Here is a 20,000-nt window from a genome sequence, read left to right as displayed (position 1 = left end):
TCCCTCGCCGTACACTCACTCCGTCGGTTTGCGAATTCTGAAGGACTGAGAAGATGGTGGCAGCGTCGGCATTGTCGTCTTCACTCGGATAGGTGAAGCTACTCGGCTACCCATTGCGGTATTCCCCGGACATAATGACTTAACTGCCTATGGCCGGGCAACAGGGGGGAGAATGTCAAAAAGGGAAGAGGACGAGTCGTAACCGTATTAAATGACAAGGGGACGTCTAAAAGCAGTAACCGGACCTGTGCTGATTTGAGCGAATAGTAAATGTAGACGTCGCCTCTCTTTCGTCTTCACTCCGTGCGGTTGAATTGAAGTCGCAGGACCAAGGAGACCACTTTTTTTCCCCACAAGACTCCCCGAGCCGAGGGAACGTGAAGGGGAGGGGAGGATTTGCAATTAGCCCGTTCTCCCCATGCAGTTACAATCCGTCTGTCTAATGAAGGGGATTGTGGCCTGGGAAAACTTTCGATGCAACCGGGAATCATGAAGGAGCACGTCCGACATATCAACACTTTTATACATTTTTACCGGGATGCTGTATAGAAGTTTAGGCTGATTATTTCCTATTTTTTCAGTTGGATTTTACGGAAGCTTAGAGGTAAACATTGATAGCCTTCAATACTAAGCCTTCAAGACCAGGACATCTCCCACACCGTAGGTATTATTAGTATTACTAAGATTAATATAATAATCGTTATCTTTTTACTAGCCACATGTTTTGAACTGCTGGCTAAGTACTGCTCTTTTTTTTGGTATGTGTGCGGTGCAAGTGGAAAAATTGAAATAACGCTGCACATTTTCTTCAATTTCTTGCAACGCTCTACTTAACGCTACATAATACTTTGTATTATTCTCATTGCAAACTCTCGTCCAGCCCTCCTTTTTAGGAACTGGGGAGACCAGCAGTGGAGATCCGGAGAGGGAATTCAGGAAAGGACGGTGCTCCGTCCATGGAAATACTGGCGAATAGGCCCTCCCGTTGAATTTGGACGGGGTGTGTGCATTTTGGGCGAAAGGCGCCAGCTCCAAATTTTAGTTTCTTCAAAACACCGCAACGATGCCTTAGTACTCGCACTTGAACCTTCTGCCAAGTTTTAAGGTGTGTTGAGCAAGGTAATGTTAAGCTCGCTCCCTGCACTTAGCCCAAATCGAATGGAAATTTATTGTGTTTTCTCGAAATGTTATACATTCAGAGAGAAAGAAAACAGTTTTCTAAAGATTTAAAAAATGATTAATTGTCAACGGCAGTGTTTGCCAAAACTGCGCGGAAACAAATAAACAACTGTAGGCTACCCAAGTCTACTTCAGCTTTGTTTACTGACATATATAAATTAACTTAGCTACTTACATAAATAACTATGACTGGTGGGCTGAGACAGTAAGGCAAAAACATATGCCGTGTTCGCAATTCCGGGATTAATACTTCGATGCACTTTATTATCAGACGTTTCGGTGTGAGTTATTTGAGCAGAATAACATTGTCTAGAATCGTGAGGAGAGGTGGTTTACTGAGCGTAGTTAACTGGTCGAGCTGTCAACGACGTTGGCATCGCAACAAAACCTCGCTTGGGGTGGTCGGTAGAGGTGATACAAACTTTTCTATGTTGTTTTATTAATATTTTGTCTTAATTTGTGTAAAGTATGAGGAAAGGAGTTTTAAAACCTGCGTTTAATTATCCGGGATTAGAGGAAAACTAGACTTGAATTACTGCGACGTTACTTTCAGGCAATGCACGAGCACTTGACGCATTCGAGTGCTTCAAAACAGAGAGAGAAAGAGGAATGTGAGGATTGACGTCATGAGGTGGAATAATGAACTACTCAAGTATCTGGAAGGATCCTAGAGCGTGAGCGGGCCGTTTACGCTGCGCAAGAGTTTTTTTTTCTTAATCAACTTTTTTTATTTATCTTTTTTCTCTCCTGCCCCTTTTCATTTTGATATCCATCCGCTTTCTACTGTGCATAGTTCGGACGTAGCTGAACAACAGGCCAGCCTACTGTGGGGACTTAATCTTGGAGTTATTCCGGTGAGCCTGTGCTCCTGGTGTCGCGTAACGGAAACATGGCATCACCGCAGCACCAGCAGCTCCTGCGCAATACGGAGGCGAGCTGCGACTCCAGCGGCGATGGCGCAGTGTCGGTGCGGATCAGCGGCGCCAAGCCGCAGAAGCAGCAGCACCCTCACGGCGCCGGGAGCACGGGCTGCGGGGGTGGCGCCGCTGGGGGGTCGAAGCGCTGCAAGTACAGCATTTCCTCCAGCTGCAGCTCCGGGGAGTCTGGCCTGCGGAGGACGGCGGTGAAGGGGCTGAGGCACCACAGGAAGGTGCCCCAGCTTTTCGAGAGGTCGGCAGCGCAGTTCTGGGACCCCGGGTTCGACTCGCCCATCCTGGAGGAGGCCTGCCGGGAGCGCTGCTTCCCGCAGACGCAGCGCCACTTCCGCTACGTCCTGTTCTACCTGTCCGCCGCCAGCTTCCTGTGGGGCGTGTACTTCGCCGCCAACCCCGCCCGCTGCGACCCCGTCGCCTTCCTGGTGCCCACCGCCTCCTTCCTCCTCTTCTGCCTCCTCCTCTTCCTCTTCACGTTCACCCGGCTCTACGCCCGCTTCTACAACCAGGCCTGCCTCTTGCTCATCCTGGCCACCTTTGCGCTCACCCTGGCCCCGCAGGTGCAGACCTCCGGCTTCGGGGACCTGGAGGTTCCCCCCTCGGAAGAGGACGGCGTCGTCGCCTGGGAAACGGGGAACGCGACCCTCGCCGGCGCCCCCTCGGCGGACGGCCCCCGGGCCCCCTGCCTCTCCCCCGTGGGCACGTTCTCGCTCTGCATGGAGGTGCTGCTGCTGCTGTACAGCATGCTGCACGTGCGCCTGTACGCCTCCGTGCTGCTGGGGCTGCTGTACTCGACCTCCTTCGAGGCGCTGGGCTGGACGCACCTGGCCCCCGGCGGCCCGCGCGTCCGCGACTCGGACTGGGAGACGCTGGGCTGGCTGGCGCCGGCCCGGGCCCTGCTGCACCTGTGCGCCCACGCCATCGGCGTGCAGCTGTTCCTCATGTCCGAGGTGCGGTCCCGCAGCACCTTCCTGAAGGTGGGCCAGGCCATCATGCACGGCAAGGACCTGGAGGTGGAGAAGGCGCTGAAGGAGCGCATGATCCACTCCGTCATGCCGCGCCGCGTGGCCGACGAGCTGATGAAGCAGGGCGACGACGAGGGCGATGCCTCCGGCAAGCGCTACTCCACCCACGGCGCCGCGGGCGGGGGCCCCGTCTGCTCGGCCGCCGCCGCCGCCGCCGCCGCCTCCTCCTCCAGCCCCAAGGGCAACAAGAGGAAGAAGACCTCCATCCCCCGGGGGCAGATCATCTTCCGGCCCTTCAACATGAAGCGCATGGAGCCGGTCAGCATCCTGTTCGCCGACATCGTGGGCTTCACCAAGATGAGCGCCAACAAGTCGGCGCACGCCCTGGTGGGGCTCCTCAACGACCTCTTCGGCCGCTTCGACCGGCTGTGCGAGCTGACGCGCTGCGAGAAGATCAGCACGCTGGGCGACTGCTACTACTGCGTGGCGGGCTGCCCCGAGCCCCGCGCGGACCACGCCTACTGCTGCGTGGAGATGGGCCTGGGCATGATCCAGGCCATCGAGCAGTTCTGCCAGGAGAAGCGGGAGATGGTGGACATGCGCGTGGGCGTGCACACGGGCACCGTGCTCTGCGGCATCCTGGGCATGAAGCGCTTCAAGTTCGACGTGTGGTCCAACGACGTCAACCTGGCCAACCTGATGGAGCAGCTGGGCGTGGCCGGGAAGGTGCACCTGTCCGAGGCCACCGCCGGTTTCCTGGACGACCGCTACCACCGCGAGGACGGGCGGGTGACCGAGCGGGTGGGGCAGAGCGTGGTGACGGAGCAGCTGAAAGGTAAGGGGGGGGGGGGTTTGGGGGTCCAGTGGGAGAACAGGTTTGTGTGTGTCTGTGTGTGTGTGTTTCCTCCCTCCAGGAACATTCCTGGGTGGATTGTAGCACAAATTAAAGCAGTATGAAGAAGATGCTGGATCCATCACCATCTTCCTCAGTATGCTGTGATTAGAAAGACATGGAATGGCTCAGAGTGCTGTGCATCATGCCATTTCCACGTAACAAATTCATGGTGTGATCTCATGGTGGCGAGGCTTAAAGTTCACTGGAAGGGATTGGAGACAGGCAGTCTCAGGCAGCGTAGCCCAGATTGACTTTGTCTGGTGTTTGTACGGAGTGTGTAGTTAGCGGTGTTTGCAGCCCTGAGATAAATTGCCGATATGCTGGCTCTCGACAGAGGTGGATCATGTTGTGCAAACATTGTTCGTTGGAGGACCAACTTGTGCAAATGTTTGGAGTGGAAAGGTAGCGTATCTGGGGTGCCTCCCCGAGCAATGACGGGTAACAGAGCTTGTACTTCCTGTAGTGTGAGCAGGGCGGGGGGGCTGAGGTCAGAAATTTCTGTCCAAAGAGCTCTGAATAAAAAAATAAAAAAAAACTTTTCTAACTTTTTCAATCACTTTTACTTTTCTGTTGACTCTGAGGAAGGTGCCCCAGATGTCAGACTGACGGTTGCCCTGTTTTATTAAAGGTGTCCTGTTTCTGAGCTCGAAGTGCTGCTCTACTTATTGTGGAAGAGCGCCCGTGAAGTCATCCAGGCAAGGATCTCTTTTTATAGAGCGCTTGGATGGCTCTTCTGTGCCGGATTTTTTGTGTGAATTGTTTCATGGTTTACGGTCCTGGCTTCAGCGGTTCGGGTCCGGTATAAGGGTCCCCCTGAGGTTGTGTAGGGGGGTTTGTGGACCGTAGTCTGGCTCTTAACCTCCCTGTTGGGCTGTTTCGCCGTCTGTCTCGGGCTGGTCTGCGATCCTGGCTGTCGTAACCCTGGACCCCGCGGCCTCTCCTCGGTCCGCTTGCGCCCACGGAAAATGTGCCAGCGGGTCTCATCTCAGGCGTTGGCACTTTGTCCTTAACCTGTTCCTGAGGTTGTGCGAAAAAGCGCTTAATTTGTTTTACATTGCCGGAAGGTGCCGCGGAAAGCGATCGCCCTCTCGTATAAAAGATGATTTTTGGGACCCGGCCCAGTTTTGTGGCCAATTCTTGGCCTGGCTTGTGAGATGGTGATGTCATATTAAATTTACCGCTCGATTTTTGCCCACCCCCCCTTCACTGAAGGAAAACTCAGCTCAGGCAGAGCGAGACAGTAATTCAGATGCTGCTACATTCAACCTTTTCCAAAAATATTTATGTTTGGGAAAAAAAACCCATGAACGTTAAAATGGCATTAATAATCTCCAAATAACCGTAGCACCTTTTAAAGTGAATACTTTTTTAATGCAGTTTTTTATTTTGCATGCTGTCCATCCAGCCTCCATGTTTTGATGGGTAGTAGTGATGTTGTGTAGAGCTGTCATTAACTGCGTCATATGAAACATGCGTGATCGTATGGGAGGCACTATTCAGTGTCCGAGTTCAGGGGATACTGATTTGTCATAGAGTAATTCAGTGACTGAGTTCAGGGGATACTGATTTGGCATAGAGTAATTCAGTGACTGAGTTCAGGGGATACTGATTTGTCATAGAGTAATTCAGTGACTGAGTTCAGGGGATACTGATTTGGCATAGAGTAATTCAGTGACTGAGTTCAGGGGATACTGATTTGGCATAGAGTAATTCAGTGACTGAGTTCAGGGGATACTGATTTGGCATAGAGTAATTCAGTGACTGATTGTGGTTGGTGTTGGCATTGGTGTGTGTGTTAGAGTGTGAGTGAGTGTGTGCATGTGAGGGCGTGCATGAGAGGTGTGTATATGCCATGTCCTGGTGTGTATGTGTGTTCATGTGAGCGAGTGTGTGTGTGAGAGGGTGTGTGTGTGTGTGTGTGTGTGTGTGTGTGTGTGTGTGTGCGAGAGTGAGTGTGTGTGACTGTGTGTGTGTGTGTGTGCGAGAGAGTCAGTGGATGTGTGTGAGTGGCCATTTGTCCTCTGAATGTGTTCTCTCCCTATGACTCATCTTACACTAAAGCAGTACAAGGTTGCTTATGAAGACCAGACATAACCTTCAGTTTTTCATTTTGAAGGCCCGTCTGTCAAACTGCCTGCTGCCTTCTGTAACGCCTCTGATGGTTCAGCGGCAGCTCCCAAAACACAGGTTCTTTCCACGAGCCGAGCCTTCAGCTGGCACTGGGGTTTTGGTGCCCACCTTGTTACCAGAGGCTGAGTAGGCCCCCACCATGACAGGGTAGAACAATGTGGTAGAAATCCTGTTTCGCTATCTTCAGGTGAAATGGCCTCCTTAAAAAGCACTATACAAGTTGCCACGGTGAGCAGGTGCTTATTCTGGAAAAGGCTGGGCGGCGGTGTGGTGTGCTGGTTAGGGAACTGTGTCTGTAACCCTAGGTTGTTGGTTTGATTCCCAGTTTGGGTGCTGGTGTTGTACCTGTCCTCTTAACCTGACTCGCTTCTGTAAAAATAATCAGCTGTGTAAATGGAAAATAAAAATAGTGTGCTCATAAGTTGCTCTGGGTAAGATTGTCTGAGTAAATGTAATTTAACGTAAAGCTGTTTGATAAACGTCAGTATCGCTGATTTATAATGCTGTGCAACTTGCATTTATTAACAATAGCGTTTAAAAACCCAGTGATTTCAGGATTCACCCCCGTCCAGTTTGAACACCACCCCCCCATCCTGTGGACTCGCTGTCGCTGCAGAGCGTCTGCTGGGCCGATCCCCCCGGGGTTGTGTAATTCCTCAGGACAGATCGGCGTGATTTGTGGGGCCATCTTTTTCCTCTCGCCCGTGAGATTCACATGTCCGCTGTCTTGAGACCACACGCCTGCTTGATGGATGTGGGCTTCCCTCTCTCTCTCTCGCGCTGACCAACCACCCGGGTGTCCTGGTTCAGGGAGCCCCCCCTCACGCCCACCCCCACCCCCACCCACCGCCTCCCTGTCCCCTTGACTTGCACTGTGCACAATGTCCCAGGGATTTATTCTCCCGATTTACTGCCCTTGTGGAAGCTCGTGTCAAATGAGGATTGTGCCTTGGCGTTGAGGAAGCTTTTCCATGACAGGGGTCCTGAACATCCGCGTGGGTAAAAGCTCCTTCTCGATGTCAGCCTGCGGAGCTCTGGTAAAGAAAAGCACTCCTTTATTCCCAGCGCTAATCATTGGCGAAGCACTGCTTTGCCCACGACACAAATCATCGCTCAAACCTGGCAGTTGACCTGCGTGTTATCTTTAGCAAATGGCTCCCTTGACCTGGATGTTGTCATAAGCAGATCACAGCGTGGACACAGATGCTAACGATTGGCGCGTTGCGGCTTTGTGCCGACGATGCTGACGTTATTAAGTCAGAGCTCTGACCCTGATGCTAGTGATGATCGAATCGCAGTTCTGACCTGGTCGCATTTGCCCCAGGTGCTGGTCACGATAATGGCAACGATGGTGTTTGGGCTGGTATATCATAAAGGACATTTACGCGATGGGTTTTTGGTTCCAGATGGGGGGGGGGGGGGATCCTACGAGCCTTTGTGCCAGTTTAGCACCCTTCAGCTTTGCTGCTCGTTCACATCGCGCGTGTCAAGTGAAAACCACACAGGGCTACACGCGTGGGATGAGAACAGAGCCAAACCTGTCTGTGGAGTGGCCTGCAGTCACGAGCAGTTTTTGTCTGTCCTCGTCCCGTTTACTTCCTCATGCCACCCCCCCCCCCCGATCCCACCCACCCATTTCGGCCAGCTGTGGCCGGAGCATCTGGGCCGTCTCCCCGATGTGTCTGGCGCGGCACGGCCGCCTGCTGTGTTTACACTCGCGACGCTAACGCTAACATTTCTATCTTTGGCTTCGTCCTCTGGAAAGTACCTGGGCTGTGTGGTCCGGGCTTTGCTGACGTTTCAGGGTGGAAACGCATCCGGGAGTGCTTGGAGCCTACCTTTTTGTGGTGGTTGGGGTGGAGTTGTTGGCATGGGTTATAGGAGGAGTTTTTTTGTGTTCACACATCCAGTGAGTATCTGATATTTTCCTTGAAGTCTAAACATCAAATCTTCACTTGGATTTGGAATTCTTCTAATTGAAGATTTTCATGTGGTCCTAAACCTGATACATACCCGATACCTGGCCATGCAACTAGTGTCTGACTGGTCGAATCAGAATTAATTTATTTATTTAGAGCCCACTCATCATTCCCCACGTGACACAGTTTTCACTGACATCATTTCACCACAGAAATAAGAAACGTGCAGCTCGTCTGAACGGACAAATCGGATTTGGCTGCTTACATAATTACTGTGTGGACATTTGCCGGAAAAATAGATCAGATCTGAGCACGAAGGCCTGCTGTCTAAACTAAGCTAATGAAGTGCTGGGGCGGGGGGGGGGGGGGGGGGGGGGTCATTGCAAAATGACTTAAAATCCCTTAGCTTGCCGAATCATTCTTCACTCAGCTTTGTTGTTGTAGTTTTTTAAAAATAGAACTGCATTTCCCATGTTCCCTTTAGTTTACAGGAGGGCGTAATTGCCCCCTCTTGCTAATTTAAGCGTGTCCCATCATCACAACATCCTCTGAGTCTGGAGCGGACGCACTCGCACACACACGGCCCCCTGAGCGGGCGGGGGGATGGGGGTTTGGGGGGATGGGGCGGACTGCAGATCCCCAACAGGCCAGAGGGGTCGCTGTTTCGCAGTGATGTGAAGAATTCCCTGCCCACAGGAACCCTTCCTGGATGGTCGATTGTGTGGTTGTGTGTCCCAGTCCCAGGATCCTGGTTCCTGTAAGCACTGCCATGGCCTGGATTCTTTTTCAGACCAGTACGGCGTGCTGTGGCACCCACACTGGGTGCTTGGACTGGAAAAACCCTTCGCATTTAAAAAAAAAAAAAAACCTTATGGATCGATAGTAGTCAGTGGTGGTGCTAAGCTAATTTATGTTCAGCCAGTTCAATGCTACTAATTAGGCTACCGACAGTATGTGCGCTGCTGCTTATGGGCCCTTGGGGACTTCTTTCTGAATGCCTGTTGAGGGCAAGGTGAGCCGGGTTGGAAATGCTCTGAAGTGGCACAGCTGGTGTGCTGAAGCCCTGCGCCCCATGTACTGTAAGTATAATTCAGTAAGCGGGATCTGGGCAATCCCGTCATGCCAACTAAAAAATTCTCCAAAAAGATATGCTAAGAAGACTTCGCTTATAACCTGTTTTTTTCCTGTTGTCAGTTATCGTTGGCCCCGTTGCTAAAGAACATTTTTTTGGTTTGTCGAGCACAAAGAAGCGAGTATGTTGTAACCTGCGAACTGTGTTTTCTGGAAAACCACAGCGGGAGTAAAACACCTCTGCAAGTGGAAGTAATTACTGTGATTTATTAGTGCTTCTGAGCACCAGCAAAGGCTGCTTGGAAAGCTTGTAATAGCGCTGGCAGTGGACAGCAAAAAAAAAAAAAAAGAAAAAAACTAAAACAAAAAAATTCTGTGAAGAGATTCATGGCTGCTGGATGGCTCATCCGCTGTTCGTGTGCGTGGATGGGGCTGGTGTCCAAACCGGACTGTGCCAGTGCCGGCTGTGGCAGATGGCCCGGCAGGATGACATGTAATTGGCCGTGGTGTCACTCAGGAATCGAGGCTTTCAGTTGGCTGGGATAAAGATGTCATTGTGTGCCAGCGCCCCCTGCTGGTCGACGGACCCAGCGCCAGCTGCAGCGGACGGCTTCTTTCAGCTCTGTCTTGAGCTGCGAGACTTGATGATGCGCGTCTTCGTTGTGCCACCAGCTCATGGTTGGCTGAGTCTGACGGCATTCAAGGGAGAGGGCTTAAGAGAGCTGGCGTCGTCTTGGCTTTCAGAACCAAATTGGCTAGTTCTTTGTGCCTGCGAACTTGCGGTGGGTGTTCTCTGTGTAAACGGGCCGCTGTCAGGGTAAGCGTCCGGGAGGGGATGAATTCTCTGGAAAATTTTTGAACTGAGCTCCCACCCCTGCCCCTGCCCCCTTAGCCTTGTGGAGGAGGGCTTGTGTAATCTGCCCTGCCAGTCTGGGGTTCGGCCAGCCTGCTCTTTAGGGTGAAATCTAATAACACGCACTCCTGACCTTCAGGAACCAAGAGCACGGCGCCACGGAGGGTGGAGCCAGAGAGGAAGACATGTTGGGTTACAGTGTGTGTGTGTGTGTGTGTGTGTGTGTGTGTGTGTGCGTGTGCGAGAGAGAGTCCGTAAGTCTGTGAGTCTGTGTGTGTGTGTGTGTGTGTGTGTGCGTGTGCGAGAGAGAGTCGTAAGTCTGTGAGTCTGTTGTGTGTGTGTGTGGTGTGTGTGTGTGTGTGTGTGTGTGTGCACGTTGTGTGTGTGCATGAACAGTAATCTGCAATGAAAAATGGTGCTCGTGTGTGTTGGATAGAAGGTTTTTCCAAACTTTCTCATTGAATGTTTTAACACAGGCTTAACTTGTGAGAGAGACAATTCTATTTTTAAACTTCCTACTCTGCAAAATTGTTTCCCATGTTTGGCTCTTTTTTGTATTTGTTTATTTTTTGTTCAGTTCTGCCAGTGAAGCCGGTTGGAGTTTAGCTCAACCTGAGGGTGAGAACAGGGCGAGGAGGAGGAGCTGGTCCGCTGTGGGCGGGGGCAGCTGCCATTTTAGACTGTAAGGGATCCCTGTTGACGGGAACCCTGGGTCTGTTGGCTGGCGATGCAGGGGGGGAGCAGTGTTGCCGGCGCACCTCTCGGTGCCCACAGCTACCAATAAGCTGACAGCTACGCTCAACGTGTCCCCTTTCCCTCGCTCTCTTCCCTCGAATGAGCCGTCTCGTGATGAAATTTGTGATGTGCAACAAGTGAGCAGGTGCTCTGCGCGAGAGGATAGATGAGGAACGAACCAAAATGGAACTCACCGGGCCTCGCTGCCCGTACTGGAGGTACGTTTTTTTTGTAGGAGGACTTTGGAAGGTTCATGAATAATTCATAGCGATCTTACCCCAGCTTATCTTGAGTGATAATAAAAACATACCAGCTGGTCTTATAAAACACTGTCGCCGGTCTGTGCGGTGCCTTTGGTGGGGATTTCTTGTAAAACCTCTCGCAGAAACACAAACCCAAAAGCACGTGGGCTGAAGGATCTGACAAAGTTCAGTTCTCATTTCTTAATCCTCCTTCCCGTTCCTCAACACGCGCTCATGAATTATTCACAGTCCTTGTAAAAATGATCCTTCAAAAAAAAAAAAAAAGACTCCTCCTCTGTTTGACAGCTGTGCATGGACTTATCTTCTCTTCTTCACGTGTGGAGCATTGCATTGTGGGATTTCTGCTGGGAGCTCGGATTTTATACCCTTGGTCGGGAGGGAGGAGAAACGAGGGAATGTAATTGCTCCTTCGCCTTTTATAAATCGGAACTGAACACCACTTCGCGTGGCTGCGATATTTCATCTTGCCATTTTGGGGATTCCCACTTGAGTTAAGAGAAGGGAACGTCATGAAGGAAAGAATTAAACTCTGAAGATCTGAAGGCAGCCCAGGGTTCCCCCGGATTATTGGGGAGCTCCCAGCCCGTTCGCCTGCACGGAGTCCCAGGGTATCCCCCCCAAAACGCGCAGTCTGGGAACCCCTGTGCTATAGTACAGCGCACGGGAGTGTTGATGTATAACATTGGTAGCCGGGGATTCTGCTTCAGTGATGGATCACCTATTAGCATTAGTAGCCTATTAGCATTAGTAGCCTACTAGCCCGTATTTAGCTGCGTGTGATTATGAGGACTAAACGGACTGAAATGGCGGAACAGCTAAGCACTGTCAAAGGCAGACTGAGCGCTTATTTGTATTTGGCTCACCGCTGCCGGGGTTGTGGATCACGGGGAAGGGCCAGAGACGAGAGCGTGGCCTCTGTCAAAGCCCGTGCTGCTGCCACGGCTCCTTTTCACGGCACGGGTTGAGAATTCGGGGCTTGCAGGGGGGAGTCTGAACCCCCCTGTGGGTGCGTGCTCTCTCCGTAGTCGGCTCCGGCGCGGTCCGGATGCAGTACCGGGCCGTGGGGTCTGGAACAGTGCCTGAACAAGATGAGCAACCCGTCAGCCTTCTGCTCCTAGAATGTGAAATGTCCCAAACCGCGTGAGCTATTCACGTTTGCCCCATTGTGAGGATGCCAATAGTAATACACCTTCCAGACGTAATTATTTATCGTCCTGTGTTAATGCTGTGTGTAGCCTTGTGGATCCGTGTAATTATGGTATGTAAAAACCGGCCGATCGTTCTCACAGGCCTTGTGTGTGTGTGTGTGTGTGTATATGTGTGTGTGTGTGTGTGTGTGTGTGTGCGCGGCCTCCCTGTGCTGGAGGTGGGTCGCCTGAGCAACCCGGCTCTAACGCATCGGGCGCAGAGAGCACGGGGGGCGGGTCCTCAGCGGCGCTGATTGACAGCGTGCGGCTGCTCGGTTCGCTGTTCGGGTCGGTGAAGTGTCACAGAGTCCCGTCGCTGCTCGTGAGAGCGATCGGGGCAGGTCAAGCCGCGCGTGCTGAGCAGGGGTGACCCCAGTGCCAGGGATTAGTAATTTATCTCCTGAAACGAAAAAAAACACGTACGCTGTCCTGGGACACCTGAGTCATTGCCGCTGGGCAGTCAGAGCCAGCCTAAGTGAGGGGGGAGATTGGTGAGCGTTTGCTGTGGGACCCGGCTGATTTTGGGCAGGGGCGAATGAGGCCGGTGCAGGGGTCGGGCGTCCCAGGCGTGAGTTTGATGGGACAGGATGGCAGAGTGGGCAGATTTGGGCGGATGAGAACTGGCTGCGGGTGGTGCAGATGCCCTCCACCCCTTCTCTCCGAGGACATCATGGACCCCTCCCCCGCCTCCCCCACTATAGAGGACTCTGCACCTGTTCAAATCTGCTGGGCTGCAGCATTTTTCTCTGTCTCCCTTTCTTTCTTACTTACTCTCACTTATTCACTGTCTCTCTCCCCTTCACCATCTCTCTCCCGTCCTCTCTCCCTCTCTGTCTCACTCTCTTCCTCCCTCTGTACTTCTCTCACCCTCTCCTTCCCTCTCTCACTCACTCACACTCTCTCTCTCTCTCTCATTGATTCACTCTCTTTCTGTTCCTCTCCCTCACACACACTCTCTCCCCCCTTGCTCTTTGACTCTCTCTTCTGTTTCTCTCTCTCCCTCTCGTTTGGAAGTGATCCCTTAACTGCAGAAGGGACAGTGAACAGAGCTGTGTCCATCACCAGGAAATCTCACCCTGAGCCTCTGTCCTTGGGCTTCAAGTGCGTGCGTGTGTGCACATGTGCGTGCGTGTGTGCACGTGTGTGCGCGTGTGTGTGCGCGTGTGAGTGTGCGCGTGTGTGTGCGCGCGTGTGCGTGTGTGTGCGCGCGTGTGCGTGTGTGTGCGTGTGTGCGCGTGTGTGTGCGCGTGTGAGTGCGCGCGTGTCCGCGTGTGTGCACGTGTGTGCGCGTGTGTGCGCGTGTGTGTGTCCGCATGTGTGCATGCGTGTTTGTGTGTCTGTGTCTGTGTGTGTCAGGTTTACCTGAGATAGGTGTAATGTGCAGACACACAGATTATTAGAAGAGAACAGCCTGTTTGCCTCGCACTCTAAAGCCGCAGCTCTTCCTGCTGTTCTTGGCGTGTAAATAATTGCTGTCCTTTCGCCTTCCCTGCAAGTCCTTGCTCACACACAAGCCGGAGCGGCAAGGTCAGCCGTAAATCATCACCGCGTCGCTGCTCTCTCTTAAAGAGCAGGGCTGGATGTGAGCTCGTGCTGTGCTTCAGAGACGCAGTGGCCAGGAACCACACGAACGGACGACTGCTCTTCGAAAGGCTAGATTCCTGCAGTTTATGACTTGACCATAAAAATTAGCCTTGTTGGGTTTACAGCTCGACTGTTAACAGACTGCACTCCATCCCCCCCCACCCCCCCCAACCCCCCAAAACAAGATTAGTTTGGCTCTGGTTATTTTCAGTTGTGGACAGTGGTTCTGTGCAGTGGAAGCTGGTCCTTTATTACATGAAATATAAATCGGATGAATCATGTTTCGTTCCATTGCGTGGAATCACTGGCCCCTGCTGAATTAAGAAGATCCGAAGAATACTGTTTCTCAGACCCCACACACTGCTCACCACACCCCCACGCATCCCACTCTCTCACTCTCTCACATTTTAACACCGCCCTCCCTGTCGGCGTAACTGGAGCAGTAGATCTGGGAGAGCGTACCACAGGACCACAGTATTCAGTTTTTACTTTATCTCGCTTTTCTTATGTTTTGTTTCACCACGAAGTCCCTGTCGAGATTCACATTTTGAGGGAGACCTGATGTAAAACACAGTTAACGACAAACGACCAGCAGTTAAAGTGACAGCAGCGTCACCTTCCCACAGCATTCTGGCTTTACCACGACGCAGCTGTTGCTGTTGTAACTGTGGTAGCCATGGTTACTGTTAATGTTGTAACTGCGATTGCTGTTGGTACGGTTGTAACTGTTGTTACTGTTGTTACAGTTGTTACATTGTAGGAATGTCGCATCACTGCAAAGGGGAGGACCTTGGTTGCTGATTGTGTACACGGAACATTCTGAAGGCTCTTTGGACTTTTCCTGCGGTCTTTCCATGAGCTCAGGCTACGTTATCACAGAAGATTTTTATTTATTTGTGCCCGTTTTTGTTGCCCGTTTTGTTTTCTTTGGAGCTCTCTGGAGACGGTGCGCTTCGAGGACAGCGAGCGCGGTTTTGACGCACTGCGTGACACGCTGACTTCTGTCAGCTGTGCTCGCTGTGCTTTGGCTCTCTCAGGAGCATCGCAGGGCGGGAGCACGTGACCTTAATTCTGTTTGGGGTCCTTCAAGATGCAAACGGTCGCTACGCCTCCTGGATCAGGCGTTTAATTGGGTGCATTTCATTCCACCGCGAGTGAACCGGTGTGATAAATGTGCAGTGCACACACAGGGGTAATAAAGAAACATAATGGTAATTAATCAACATAAGACGATGCTGCATTTGGCCGGGGTGTCAGCGATGGACGTGCGATCAGAATGCAAGTCCGCCGGTTTGCCGTACAAGCGTTGTCATGGTTTCCAGCCGTCCTAATCTGTGCTGCCTATATTGTTGTACCCTGATGACGCACTAGACGCGCTGCTCAAGTGTAAATCTGAGGAAGCAGGGACCCCCCCCCCCCCACCCGGTGCTGTACCCCATTTTTCGGTGCGCTGCTCTGGAGTAGAACTCCGAGCCCGGTGGAGCCCTGGGAGGGTAACGGTGACGGAGCCGGGCTGCTAACAGGTTGTGTGGTTCTGCCGTTTTCCCCTTCCGCCGAGCCGCTTAGCCTGAGCTGCTCCAGTGAAGTGTACAGATGGACTGTGTGTAAAGGAGTGCAAGGCTGTGCTGTGCAAGTCGCTTTGGATTCGAGAGTCTGCCAAATGCCTATAATGTTAGTGTCCCGTAATGTGAGGTTTGGCTAGTTAAGGCTACATAACCTGCAGCAGCCCTGACCTGGTTTCCACCACTCTCGTTGGAGAGGACCGCCCTCCCTCTCTCCTCTCTTTTCTTCCCTCCCTCCCTCCCTCTCCACTTCTCTCCCCTCCTCTCTAACCCCCCTCCACACCTGCCCTTCTAACCCTCCCTCCCTCCCTCCTTCCCTCCTTCCCGGCCTCTTAAACACTGCGAGCACAGGCTTTGAGCTGCGGCCTGCCTCAGAGGGACGTTCGCTGTCATGCTGCGCTGTTAATGACTAATGCGATAGTCTGTCCTCTCCGCTTCCTGAGTCCCAGTGGAAGCCTCAGTGGAGATTAGATTTCATGTGCGTTCTGCTTCCTCACTGTCGTTGTTTATAAACATGTATGGACTGGTGTGTCTGTGTATACGCGCACACACACACACACACACACACACACATGCAGCACACACAAACGTGCATGCATACACTACCCATACACCATAAGCTCTCAGTCTCTCTGTCTCAAACACACACACACAGAATCCATATTTATCATAACCGCACATACACGTAACACCAGCACATGCATCATAAACATACATGTGCTCAGTATTGACATTGACACAGTAACATTTCCTGAGTTCAGTCCTGGTCTCATTGCTTTAATGGCTTAACTAATACATCTAGAACTCTGCTTTAGAGACAAACTGAAGCACGCACACATTAACTGTTAGCAAGAGCAGTCTAAACAAGGGTTTTTTTTATAACCGCAGTTGTTTACCAAAACAACCTCCCCGTGTTACCTCACTTCCTGTGGAGGCTGCGTCACTTCCTGCCAAATGGTGTTTCTGAAGGTCCTTTCACAAGCCCTTTATGTTGACACAGCTGGCAGTGTCACAGCTGTATGATTTACCATGTGACCCCCAGGGGTTGGGGCGGGGACTGTACCCTTCTGTAGAGTCCCCAGAGATGGGGCGTCGCCAGGGGAAAGAGGCGCTGAATTGGGGGGGTGAAGTGTTGCCCATGTGCTTTCCCAAAATCATGTATTTCAGTAGTTTTTGCTGTGTGTGTTCACACACACACTAACACACACACACACACACACACACACACACACACACACACACACACACGCAGCGCGGGACAGAGCTGCCGCTGTTCTGCTGTGAGCAGTGTGTCGCGGGGCGGCCGTGTGCTTAAAGCCTAAATGGGCGCATAAATTAGACATGAGCCCTCCATGAGCCTGCTGAAATATCCATGTGGCCCAGCAGCCCTTCTGCAGGAGTGCCGGATAGAGGGAGGGGGGGGGAGGGAGGGACGGGGGGGGAGGAGGGAGGGAGGGAGGTGGGGGCGGTGGGGGGCAGTGGGTGGCACCACCAGGCACCGCAGTGCATAGCTGTCCTTGGGGACAGTGGACTGTGCGCCAGATAGTCATGAGTTCGCATCCCTGTTGTGTCATGGTGGTTGAGCTCTGGAGTGGTTAAAGCAGCTTGTATAAGCTGCAGCTTATGAATGGGTTGTAGAAGGATGTAAGGTGTGAAATTGTAAGCCCTGGTGTAATAACAGACCTGGTCAGTTGGTACAGTGGTCTGTTGCTGTTGACTCTCTCAGATTTGGCTTTGCAGGGAGTGTGTCTGCATTTAGTGTGCACAGAGAGGACCCTGCATGCAGGGACAGACAGACAGACAGACGAAGCCCTGTATGCAGGGACAGACAGACAGACAGACAGACAGAGCTCCTCCTGCAGGGACAGACAGACAGACAGACAGACGAAGCCCTGTATGCAGGGACAGACAGACAGACAGACAGAGCTCCTCCTGCAGGGACAGACAGACAGACAGACAGACAGATTGAGCCCCTCATGCAGGGACAGACAGACAGACAGACAGATCGAGCCCCTCGTGCAGGGACAGACAGACAGACAGACAGACAGACAGACAGTCAGATCGAGCCCCTCATGCAGAGACAGACAGACAGACAGATGGGCAGGCCTCGTGTGCAGCCACACAGGCGTGTGGAGTTGGGGGGGGGGGGTGTAGTCCTGGGGCCTGCTGCCTCTCCAGCTTCTCATTTCCCAAGGATTTCCCACAGTCTGGGCAGCACTGGAACCAGGGAGGGGAGGGGCACAGGGGGCGGAGTATTCATTACATGGGGGGGGTGGATGTGGAGGCACTGACCTAAACATAGCTGAACAGCTGACCTCTCTCTCTCTCTCTCTCTTTATCTTTCTCTATCTTTCCCTCTCTCTTCCTCTCTCCCCGTTGCATTTTTTGGCTCCAACCCCTCCCAGCTCATGTCCTTGTGTAATGCACACTGCTGACAGCTCGCTCTCTCCAGCCCTGTTTCTCTGTGCCGGCCTCCCCATCTTCTCATCTGTTCTTCACTGCCTGGACGGATGGAGGGAGGGAGGGAGGGAGGTTGGGAGGGATGGAGGGATGGAGGGATAGAAGGAGGGAGTGCATCAGCATCCTGCTTTCCTCAGAACGCTCCCTGCTGCTCGAGCACAAAGCCTTCCCCCTTTGACAGCCAATCAGAAGTGTTCTCTCTGCGGACCACTGGTATCCGTGGCGCCGTCTCTCTGTGTAATGGATTGGGTCTGCTGCTCTGCCCACGTTAGCAGGGCTGTGCTGGCCTCTGCAGTGGACACACACAGTCCTACACACACACACACACACACACACGTATACACACACACACACACACACACACGTATATACACACACGCACACACACACACACATACACACACACACTTACACACACACACGTATACACACACACACACACACATGTATACACACACACGCGCACACACACACATGTATACACACACACGCACGCACACACACACGTGTATATACACACACCTACACACACATCTACACACACACGTATACACACGCACACACACATATGCACACACACGTGCACACACACACACCCCTACACACACACACACCCCTACACATACACACACACACACACCCCTACACACAAACCTACAAACACACACCTACACACACACACACAAACCTACACACACCTACACACACACACAGCTACACACACACACACACTCTGGCTCTCTTCACCCTTGTCCCTGTGGATGCGGGTGCAGGCTCAGCCTCTCTGAAATGCAGGTGTGGCGGTGCTGGGGTTCATCCGAGGACAGCCGCGGTGAGCTCTCGGTATCACGGCGCTCCTGGGGGGGGGGTGTGGCACAGGTGCAGCGCTGCCCTCCGGCCGCCACTTTGCACCAGCGCCATTACCGCCACCGCTAGCGCTGCACCGAAGGCATCGGGGAGTTACAGCGCCCCCTGTGTCCCCTGCGAGGTCGTGAGTGCTTTTGAAGTGGACTGAGAGAGAGGGGACATTGAGTGGAGGGGGTTGGGTTTGGGGGGGGGCGTTCTGCATGTGTTAGTGCCCTTGAGGATAGTTACAGAAATAAGAGACTGTTGATAAGGAGATGGAGGTGTAATAATTTGCTTGCAGTGTGGATCTGTCACTGGCGAGCCTGGGGATGGGAGCTGACTGAACAGCTGGACTGGGGGGTTTGGGTGGGGGGGTTTGGGGGGGGCGGGGGGGCTGTGTAGCTGGTGCTGTGAAGGCGCTGGGTGTCTGTGCGGATGGGACCCTGGTTGTCTGTGATCACCGTGCAGGATGATGGAGTCCACCGTTTGGTCTGGCGCCCTGATTGGTCAGCTCTGGAGAAGCGACCGTTACCGCGTGCCAGGAGAAAGCGCACGCCTGTCCGGAAGCTGCAGTCATGTGACGCGGACAGCAAAAAAGCCGATTGGACGTGGCAAATTGGGGCTGAAAAAAAATATCAGTGACCTGAGACAGAGGCGTGGACGCAGGCAGTGGTATTTACAGGGATGCATTTCTCACTGTCCAACAGGGAGCATGTGCAGGGGTGGGGGGTGGGGGGGGGTTCTGCAGAAAGGGGAGTCACTCAAGAGATCATCTCCCAGAGAGAGAGAGAGGGAGGGGGAGAGGAGGGGGGAGGATGGGGGAGGGGGGAGAGAGAGTGAGCATCTGGGTTGTTTTCCCCCCCCCCTGTTTAAATCTGTTCTGTTTAAAGGAACCCGAAAGCGGGACTAGATGAGTGTTGTTTGGGTAGTGGGGGCTGAGAGAAGACGCAGGCCCTCTGAGCCGGGGGGGTAATGTAAACTCCTTTTCCAAAGGCCCGATCGGAACGCCGTGTTCTCATCCGACTTTGCTCCCTTCAGAAAAAATAATTTGAATGGCCTTTTCTGGAGTGTGCTGTGAGCTGGTGTTTAAAGACGCGGCCTGCTCCAGATTCTTCCCTGAGGCTTTTACACTGTGATTTGTGACACAAGCTTTCCGTTGTTTTTAGATCACCCTCAGTATCCAAAAAAACGGAATGCGTTTCACATAAATGAACGCTTCACCAGAGCTGGGTCAAACACGTATTTGTTTTGGATTAAAATACTTTTCTGTGCTCTGTTGATCGTGCCTGATCGTGTAATTGAGCCTGCCAAGTGCCAATGTGACCAGAAGAGGAGGGGTTTGCACTTTCTGAGAGTATTTAATTGGTTCCAATACACCAGACAAGATCAATAAAGCGCAGAAAAGTATTTGAATCCATA

The 20,000-nt window shown here is 52.6% G+C and overlaps 1 protein-coding gene across 4 annotated transcripts in view; it reads left to right on the top strand.

Moving 5' to 3' along the window:
• LOC135243935 (adenylate cyclase type 9-like) overlaps positions 1-20,000 on the top strand; it is a 44,371-nt gene that overhangs the window by 145 nt on the left and 24,226 nt on the right. Inside the window, exons 1-2 of one of the 4 annotated variants that reach the window (XM_064316080.1) lie at positions 1-660; positions 881-3,911. The exon at positions 1-660 is cut by the window's left edge and continues 145 nt beyond it. In XM_064316080.1, the coding sequence (XP_064172150.1) occupies positions 2,069-3,911 (1,843 nt within the window). In that variant the 5' untranslated portion in view covers positions 1-660; positions 881-2,068. Of the gene's footprint in view, positions 3,912-20,000 lie in introns of all 4 variants that reach the window. The other 3 variants (XM_064316082.1, XM_064316083.1, XM_064316084.1) reach the window with 3 other exon arrangements.

Source organism: Anguilla rostrata, chromosome 17 (genome assembly GCF_018555375.3).
Source record: "Anguilla rostrata isolate EN2019 chromosome 17, ASM1855537v3, whole genome shotgun sequence".
Taxonomy (NCBI): domain Eukaryota; kingdom Metazoa; phylum Chordata; class Actinopteri; order Anguilliformes; family Anguillidae; genus Anguilla; species Anguilla rostrata.
The sequence above is the reverse complement of the archived record's forward strand: the minus strand, read 5'-3'. Positions and strand labels throughout refer to the sequence as shown.